Here is a 9,068-nt window from a genome sequence, read left to right on the forward strand (position 1 = left end):
ATCTGCCTGAATACATGTAAGGGTGAAGCAATAATACATTGTTTACACTATTGTTGATTTTGTAACTAGCAGCCTTGTCTCTTTTTACTCACATGGAAGGAATATTTCACTAAAAAAGCTCTTTCTCCTCACTTCTGCCACAAAATAAAGACAATTCCACAATTTTATCCCAGGAGACTAGTAGTACATGGATGGCTTTCCTATCTACAGTCCTTTAGGTGATGGGGTGAATGATGCAGAAGTTCATATGATATGCCACTGTCATGTTTCTCCCATCTAAAGGAGCAGAAAGCTGAGATAGCCCCTCTCTATGTGTCCAGACCATGGAGACAGTGACATATAGAAGTAGATTGGGTGAGAGAATCCTGTGGGAAACAAAGGGACAGGCATACAATCCCACACACGTTCCTGCACGCACAAATAGGCATGCATGCACACACACACACACACACACCTGTATTAGCAGGAAGGACCCTCATGTGGTAATAGGAGGTGGGATGGGGGGACTAGAGAGTGACAAAAGGAATGCATAACATGGGAACAAAGCCAAGAGACAAAGTTCATGGAAGCGTAGAATTCACTATGAATCCCCAAGGAAGCCCATTGTGTAAATGCAGACAATGGATTTGAGTCTTGTTCGAGAGTGAGAGCTGTTCTTTGTTTGCCCTTAGCCACCAGATTTAAGGTACTAATTTCATTTTCCCAATGGTAAATTATTATTGATATGAATTATGTACAAATTGTGAAATATCTCAATTTACTGTGATGAATAGAATTGTGAACTTGGGCTACAATTCAATAATAGGCCCACGATAACGTAATGAAATAAATGCATGCAATGTTGGGAAAACCAATGTCATTCTGAACCTTTGTCAACCAACAGTCAATACACAAGGTAGAGATAGTATGCCATCTAGTGACCAGTTGTTGCCATCATTGAAGGAATTTAATTGCAGCATGAGTAATAATGTCATCTAATTTTACATTTAGTCATTTAGCAGACGCTCTTATCCAGAGCGACTTACAGTTAGTGCATACATTTTCATACTGCCCCCCGTGGGAAACGAACCCACAACCCTGGCGTTGCAAGCGCCATGCTCTACCAACTGAGCTACACGGGGCATGTTATGAATGTTATCATTTAGCCTCACGATATAACAAAATATATCAATTATTGCCTCCTGTCCAAGAAAACCCCAAATAGCATGGGAATAAATACATTTCAGAAACCTGTGCAATCTGAGGCTGAGCAAGAGAACAGATTTCTTTGTTTGTTATGACTCAAAATGAAAACAGGGGTTTCCTGGTTACAGGTAGACCTAGTAGGGTGGTTGGTCTGGTTTGGTTTGTCCGTGTGAGAAGGTCTGTGTCTGAATTACTATACTTAATTTATCTTACCTAAAAGATCGCTCAAATATTTTGAAGATGTAATGATATTTAGAATGTTACTGCATATTCCTACAGGACATTGATGATGCTCTCCAGAAGAATGGAATCAGGAGGGACATTGATGTCTGTCAACTTTACCTTGCCAGAAAAGTAGTCTTATCATAACTTCTAACTATGGAATCTATAACTTAAGAATTTCAAATGAGGCCCTATTCATTGAAAGGCTGTAGATGTGATGTGACCTGGAAATTATAATTTGTTGGAAAATATAAATCATGTCAGTATATGCCAGTATTATGTTACATAAAATGCTTTTATGCAAATTAACGAAATTTTAGTATAGAGGACTCGTCAATATTCCAGACTTGTCAAGATTCTTCGTGCTGAGATACTTATGGCTGAATAACAACAAGGTACTGTAGCCAACATCACAAACAGATAATGATACTGTGTACAGTTATATTAAATGTGGGAATGTGTGACACTAACACTAGGCAGCTCATGACAGAATAGCCAAGAATGGAAAAAAATTATAATTTCCCATTTCCAATTCATAATGTTCAGTAAATGTTTAAAATTAACGAACTCTCCTACCATTCCCTTAACTGTTGCATGACAGAACTTTACCTCCAAAATAATAAAATCAAATCTATTTCAGGTAAATATTACGATCTTTGTTTTCCTAAGCATATGCTATAACATTGCATTGCATTGCATTTCTTCTGTGTGAGTTTGTCTTGCTGTGGATCTGTGTTTTAGCAAGGTTTTTCTTATAACAAATTGCATCAAGATGATATTCAGCGCATCCTCAAGCGCAGAAATGCCTGTCCTGTCTTTATAGCCTGTTCCCAGATCTGTTTGTGCTCTTGCCAACTCCATTGCAGTCATTGTCAAGACAAGTTCGGCATGAAAATTCCACATGGAGTTAAGAGAGCAGAAACAGGCTGGCACCCAGGCTACTGTCTTTACTGTATGTTTTCCATTCCCAGGCGCCCTGGGACACCTAACCTGTCTTAGGATTCTTCTTCTGCACAACAACCAGATGAAGAGGCTGGAGGACTGCGTGGCTGAGCTGAGGAACTTGCAGCATCTCCACACTGTCAGTGAGTGAATAGGGATTCCACTGATACTGTGCAGTCCAAGGCCCCTCACATTTGACATGGTTATGTGAGGAAGAAACCGATTTGACACAGTATTGAAGATGTGAGCTTGTTTGCCAATTGCTTTTGCAGCTTTATTTCCTGAATCGCTTCTCACAAAAGACTGGATGTCGTCACTATGTGGTCCATAACTTGCCGTCAGTGCAGTTATTGGATAGAAGAGGTATGTTAACAAATTTGAAATCATATTCAAAAAATTGCAAAATAAGCAATTTACTACTGAAACTGTTACAGTAGATTGCTGTGTCGAGTCTGGGATCCTTGTTGAACCTAAAGTGATGCCCTGTTGACAGGGAAGCAGGAGGAGAGGAACAGTTCATTACAGCTGTTTAGTACAGAATACCATTGTGTCCCCCAGTCCCTGGCATTTGGCAGGCGGGCAGAGACTCCTGCCAGCAGAGAGACTGGCATCTATGGGGAGGGACGACACCTTACTCACGGTAAAACACAGTACTGTACCAAAGGAGAAAAGCATTTGCATTATATTGCAATTCACCAGCTTTTTTAATATATTGACTTGCAAATTGAGATATGCTATCAATTTGATATAGGTCACTATGGCTCAAGACGACGTTTCAAATAAGTCACAAATAAGGGATATGGGTGACTATCTCGTTACAAGTTCTACAATGTTACAATTGAATGTATGACTCCTAAAATATTACACATTTCCAACGTCTATTTATATGTGCTTCTCTGTGATGCTTATCTCTGCCCAGGAGCCCATTCGATGAGACAGCAGATCCGAGTGTGCGCAGGACCATGCAGAGATCTATCATGCAGTTCTCCACTGTGGACTGGAGGGCCATCCCCACCACCAAAGGAATGGAGACCAGCCAGGGGCCAACATCCTCACTGTCATGTTCAGATAACAGCACCAGCAACACAAGGGGTGATTCTCAATTGTATTTAACAGATTCTGCATGTCCTCTTTCCTTGGCTTCTTCTAAAAACGCATTGGAGAAGATCCCAGGGGAGGAACCTCAGATCTTCTGCTCCAATATGCTTTGAGAAGAGGAGGAGGATGTGAGGAAATACAATTGAGATTCACGCCTGGAGGTCATCCCACTGTGGTGCCATGCTGTATGAGCCTGTAGAGGGAGCTCTAGCTGAATTAAACCAGTCAATAGAATCACAGTTTCCTCATTACTACTATACAACAAACAAACGCCCCAGTTCAATGTTACACAGCACAGGATGAACTTGAGGAAGAACTCCGGAACTCTGAATCCTCACTGGTCTACAAGAATTGGCATGATGGCACAAACAGACTGATACCCAGGCTAGTCTAATCTGTCATACCATCAAAAGCACATAGACAGTACAGTGGTGTTTATTCTGTTGTATTGCAATTAGTCATTTGAGATCTTTGAAACATCAGTATTAAACAAAACAGAAAGATTGTTAAGAGGGATTTGCCAAGTTGCTTTTCCAGGAGGAGGTTATAGTAACTTTAAAGTAATTTTGTTCTTGGCCAATTCAAGCCACTTTACTGTATGTTTGGAAATATGATGTCCTTTATCCTTTAACTAGGGCAATTACTGGACGCAGAATTACTAGTTTTAAAAGGACATGAACAAATAAAATATTGATTAAATCTACTACTACTTCTTTACATCACACTCCCTGAAGCACTTTCCATTATTCTTGAACAAAAACCATCAACATAATATTAGTCTACATAGACATTTCACATTGAATATGAATGCTGGAAAAAAAACTTAGACATTCGTGACCCTAACCTTTCTTCGTTGTGTGCAATAGTGCTGCGTTGCTTTGGTAGAAAACAATGTCAGATCATCAATAAATAAGGGATCCTTTCCCATCGGTTCAGGCCTGAAGCTTGTGTGAAGCTCCTGCGTACTTCATCCCCAGGTTAACTGTTGGGCCTTACATGGCAGGCCTCCCTAACACCTTCTAGGACAACAGTGTAGACCTGGAGTAGGGGAGATAGCTGGGTATATAGGCATTGTGCACCTGTGTTGAACGTCCCTTACAGGCCCCCTTCAGTTCTCTGTGGCTGGAGTGGTGGAGTCAGGACTAGGGGGGTCTGCTTGGTTGTCGGAGGGGGAAGACGGAGAGTCTTCATTGGGTCCCACTGAGAGGTCCTGCATGGAGCCTGCCGCCTCCTCTACCGCCTGGCTCTGCTCTGAGAAACACATAAGGAACAAACTGTTAACATGACGCCTCGTAAAACAACGCAATGGAAAGACTATTTAAGCTAACTACCACTTTTGAAGCATCCTATTCAAAACCAAGCATCCTTTCGTAACCAATGTGTTTAATGTATAATGTAATCCTTGGTCACTTAAAATTACAACGAAACATATACAAATTACACAAGAGGTGACACATGAAAATGTACAGTCCAAGAATATTTCTCCAATACCTTTCCTCTGTCGCTCCATCAGCTTGGCTGACTCTGCCTCGTGCTTTTCTCTCTGCTCCTGAAGCTGCTTGCAGACCTTCTTATGGGTGAACCAGTGCATTTTCTGGCAGGCTGGGGCACAGTATATCACCTATAGGAACACAAAAACGTTGCATGTGCGGGGCAAGAACAGAGGCCCATGCATCGGATGCAAGGACACATAGTGACAGATTGACCATTGCTATTGCAGTTCTATGAATGATGACAGTGGATATATGAATATAGCATTTTACTATATTGATATGAGTTATTGTGAGAAAATGGCATTGTGCCTACCATTTTACAAATGGAGCATCTCTTCTCTGCTCCCTTCTCCCCACAGGTGGTACAGAACTCTGCGTCCATGAAGCCCACCTGTCCTGTGATAGCCTGGGTCAAAACTGAGATGGCTGTAGGATCGTTACCCTGACCAGGACAGAAAGGGGAAATGGGAGAGAAATTCAAAATATACACAAGATATACAGTACAAACAATTGAAAATGACACTAAGGGTCACAGATTAAGCCTAATATTGAACTAAAAAGCTATTTTAAATGGGAATTCTTTATTGAGCATGCTTTTTAGTCCAGGACTAAGCTTAATCATTGTCCGGGAAACCGGCCCTAACAGTATAAAAGGTTAAAAGGTTATTAAGCCCAAAACAGGAAACTATTACAAGTGGAGTTTCACTCAAACTGACGTTGCAAAATCAGTCATTATTAAATACACAGACAGACATCACAAGAGAGAGCATGAATGTAAAAGCACTTTGTGACAACTATTGATGGAAAAGGGGCTTTATGGTTTGATTGAAGACTGATAGACTCACGATCTCCACAGGAGCGATACTTCGGACCAGCTGCTGCAGCAGTGTGGCGTCGCAGTAGGGGAACTTGCGGATGCACTCTCTGATGAACTTCTCCTGGAACAGCGGGAAGCCGTCACTGTCCCGGCCCTTCAACAAGCTGCATGGGGACAGCAATGACATCTGGGGTTATATGCATTGCAATACAGTATATATAACAATCAAAAACAGATTTAGTGTGTCAGAGTATTTCTACACATCATCAGTGCAGCCAGATATATGCATTTCATAGCAATTTCTTCCTTATCTTTCCGACTTTTTGCATTGACATCCTCTGTCAGTCCAGTTTAATAAAAAAGATCTATAAATAGAAAACAATAGTGTCCGGGAAACCAGCCCCATATGTATTTACATGTTCATATTGTCTGGGAAACCAGCCCATACAATCCAAACCCCTCACCCACCTCTTGATGAGTCCTTCCAGCTTGTCGTCGCGCTCCTTGAGGAAGGAGCCACACTTCTGCAGCACACAGCTAATGTAGTGCATCTTCATGGCCAGCACCTCGTTCATGTCCTGCTGCTTCACACACTTCTCACAGATCAGCTCCATCACCCGCCGGCACTTCTCCAGGGCCTCCGCCTCGGCCAGCACCGGGTTCTCCTTCACCAGAAGAACCATCTGGGAGAGACAGAGGAGGGGGGGTGGTGTGTCATACTCTATAAAGGGTAACATAATAGCTCCCTATGTAGGATGCATTGCCAAAAGTCACATAACCCACTATTCCCCAAAAAGCTATGCTTTATAAAAGGTGACATAACGCACGGATAGGGTTATATTGGTGGTGGTCTGTCTTTGTGTTTTGCCTTTTACAGTTCTCCAAAAAACGTGGCTTTAGTCTGAATAAGTCTGCTTTCTTTTTTTTGCCTGATATCCTTGGTGGTCTGAGTTGTCTGGTCATTATTTTGATCAAATATGGATCAATTAATATCTCACTCCAAAACCACAATTCCGTATTGTGACCCAGAGACAGCGGTGGTGGTCTTTTACCTTGACGGGGTTGAGGTTGGTGCTCATGATAATCTTGTGGAGGGGCCCTGCCAGTTTGGGGGGCAGCTTGGGCTCCTTCTCCAGCCCCTGGGGTTTGGTGTAGTACTCCAGCCTGGCCCGCGAGAAGAAGTTGTTGATCACCGTCACACAGTCGTGCTGCCCTGGGGAGAGGAGAGAGGAGATACACCTGGGTGAGAAACAAGTTCCGATGTCTCACTGTGACAGAGGTTGCATTCATAAGGCTCCAAACAGAATGTGCCCTAATGAACATGACCAGAATAAAGGGCAGTGCCAATATGGAGTCATTCAAGTTTATTCTATGTCACAGATGTCACATATACTTCCTATTATATGTGATATCCTTACTGTACATACCGACAAACGCAGCCATCTGAGATGCTGTTCGCCCGACGGAGTTGACCACATCTGTCTCCGCTCCTGCATCTAACATCATCCAGGTGATATCAGTCTTACCTATATGGCAACGCGGGGAGAAAAATTACTGCACACAGTCAAATCAATGAATTCACCACGGGGCCCCCTAATCTAAACAGGGATATCCTTTCTCAGCAATTTAACTGTGAGAAAATGTGCCTACCGGATAGCCCAGCGAACATCAGTGCGGTGTAACCATGCTCGTGTTCATTGCAGTTCACATCTGCCCCATGTTGCAGTAGCAGCTTGCACATGTCCGCCTTGCCCTTGTATGCAGCGTGCATGAGGGGAGTCATCCCATTCTGAGGAGGAGAAACAGAACTGCAAGTTGTATATGTTGCATAATTTAAGTAGCCTATTACAGACAAATGGTGCTGAATTAAATCTACACAAAGATATTTCCCATTGTACAGCATGGTAGAATGCACAATAAAGGCAATGAAATAGCGGAAATTAGCCTTTGCTAAAGCTGTGGAGTGCCTGGACTGGACTGCACTGCCTGCCACTTGATGAGCAGACATAGGCAATATTATGAAACAAAAAGAGATATGCTGCCTGTGGTTTCCTTACTGTCCAGTTTGCAGACAAATTATGAAGAGCATAAATCCATAACTTCAAAACTGTTACAATAGAATATCGATAACAAAAGAGACATTCTTGATCGTTGAAAAATCGAAACCATTTCTGCCTTTACCTCATCCAAACAGTTGACTCTGACATCCTTGCAACCCAATAATCTTGAGGCTTCTTGAACATTTCCTGAGAAAAAGCATCAAAGGTCAATCATTACTTGTACATGCATGCTCAAACGAAAGGATGTTAATCCCGAGAGAAAAAGTCGATAGCCCTTAGCTAACCCTAATTGCTCCTGTAGTCCTGGTAGTGCGTTGTAAATGATAAAATGTAAAATACCTTCAAGAGATTGTATTGCATTGGAAGCTAGGAACACTGCCTCAAGCTAACCAAGGCTTGAAACAACCAACAGTTGTCTTGTCTAGAAAACGGTATCAGCAATTTCATGAACTGGCTAGCTAGCTAACATAACCTCTAGTAGTACTGTACAGTACTAGCAGAGTTTAGATTTTATAACTATCTGTGGTACTAGCTTAGCCAGCTAGCTACAGCAGTTAGCAAGTTTACAGGGCAATACAACTTGCTGGATTGAGCTATCAAATTAGCCATATAGCCACCATCATTAGCAACATAATTTAACACATTACATTACATACTAGCTAATGTGAAGTGGTACAGCAATCTAATATCTTATCTAGACTACAGTAGCAAGCGTACTGTCTAGCTAGCTAGCGTTAGCATTAAAGTAAAGAGGCTTTACCTGCAGCAATAACTACGAATAATTCCCTCTCGGTGGAAGATAGATCTCCCTTCTTCGGAGCTGACATATTGGCTAGAATTGTGTGTAAAAAAAAAATCTGTCAATGAAACAAGACAAATATGGATAATTATGAGTGACACTAAATTATAGACTGTCACGTTGTTTGCCTTTCATTCTAAAGCTTGCTAGCTGGCTGCTGGGGTTAAACTGGTGTTCAGACTGTACCACGTTGTACAGTACAGGGGTAGGCATTGAAATTAATATTAATTCATTCAACTTTTTACTTTCAATTGAAGATATCAACAGAGAAAGTAAATAATATGCATAGATATTATTGCAGTATACAAAATGTCAACACCTTAATTATTTATCATAATACGAACCGCTTTCAAAGCCCAAACTCCCCTCTTTTTCAACATTTGTTAGCAGCTCCACGGAAGTCTAGAAAGTTCATTCTTAATACGTTGAAGCATTTGGACTGTACATATTTG

At 41.7% G+C, this 9,068-nt stretch overlaps 1 protein-coding gene and 1 long non-coding RNA gene across 2 annotated transcripts; one reads left to right on the plus strand and one right to left on the minus strand.

The window, feature by feature from the left end:
- The first annotated feature begins 1,345 nt into the window (after positions 1–1,345).
- On the plus strand, positions 1,346–3,772 carry LOC123492941. The gene is made up of 4 exons (XR_006661940.1): positions 1,346–2,492; positions 2,622–2,712; positions 2,908–2,989; positions 3,269–3,772. It is a non-coding gene; the product is annotated as an uncharacterized LOC123492941 (long non-coding RNA).
- Positions 3,773–3,866: 94 nt separating this feature from the next.
- ankmy2a (ankyrin repeat and MYND domain containing 2a) lies at positions 3,867–8,784 on the minus strand. The gene is made up of 10 exons (XM_041866537.2): positions 8,578–8,784; positions 7,939–8,003; positions 7,408–7,546; positions 7,185–7,283; positions 6,810–6,970; positions 6,226–6,440; positions 5,786–5,921; positions 5,254–5,382; positions 4,939–5,068; positions 3,867–4,698 (listed from the first exon to the last, which is right to left on the minus strand). The coding sequence occupies exons 1-10, from the start codon at positions 8,642–8,644 to the stop codon at positions 4,556–4,558; spliced, it is 1,284 nt and encodes a 427-aa protein (XP_041722471.2). The 5' UTR covers positions 8,645–8,784; the 3' UTR covers positions 3,867–4,555.
- Between the last annotated feature and the right edge of the window lie 284 nt (positions 8,785–9,068).

This window comes from Coregonus clupeaformis, chromosome 17 (genome assembly GCF_020615455.1).
Source record: "Coregonus clupeaformis isolate EN_2021a chromosome 17, ASM2061545v1, whole genome shotgun sequence".
NCBI classification, from domain to species: domain Eukaryota; kingdom Metazoa; phylum Chordata; class Actinopteri; order Salmoniformes; family Salmonidae; genus Coregonus; species Coregonus clupeaformis.

What these genes read in the sequence shown, in the direction of transcription:
- ankmy2a (XM_041866537.2), bottom strand. Translation starts at nt 8,644, where the DNA reads ATGTCAGCTCCGAAGAAGGGAGATCTATCTTCCACCGAGAGGGAATTA. An exon ending in GAGTCAACTGTTTGGATGAG is followed by an intron (nt 7,547 to 7,938) that starts GTAAAGGCAGAA and finishes TCTCCTCCTCAG; the next exon opens with AATGGGATGACTCCCCTCAT. An exon ending in CTGGAAGGACTCATCAAGAG is followed by an intron (nt 5,922 to 6,225) that starts GTGGGTGAGGGG and finishes GTCCCCATGCAG; the next exon opens with CTTGTTGAAGGGCCGGGACA.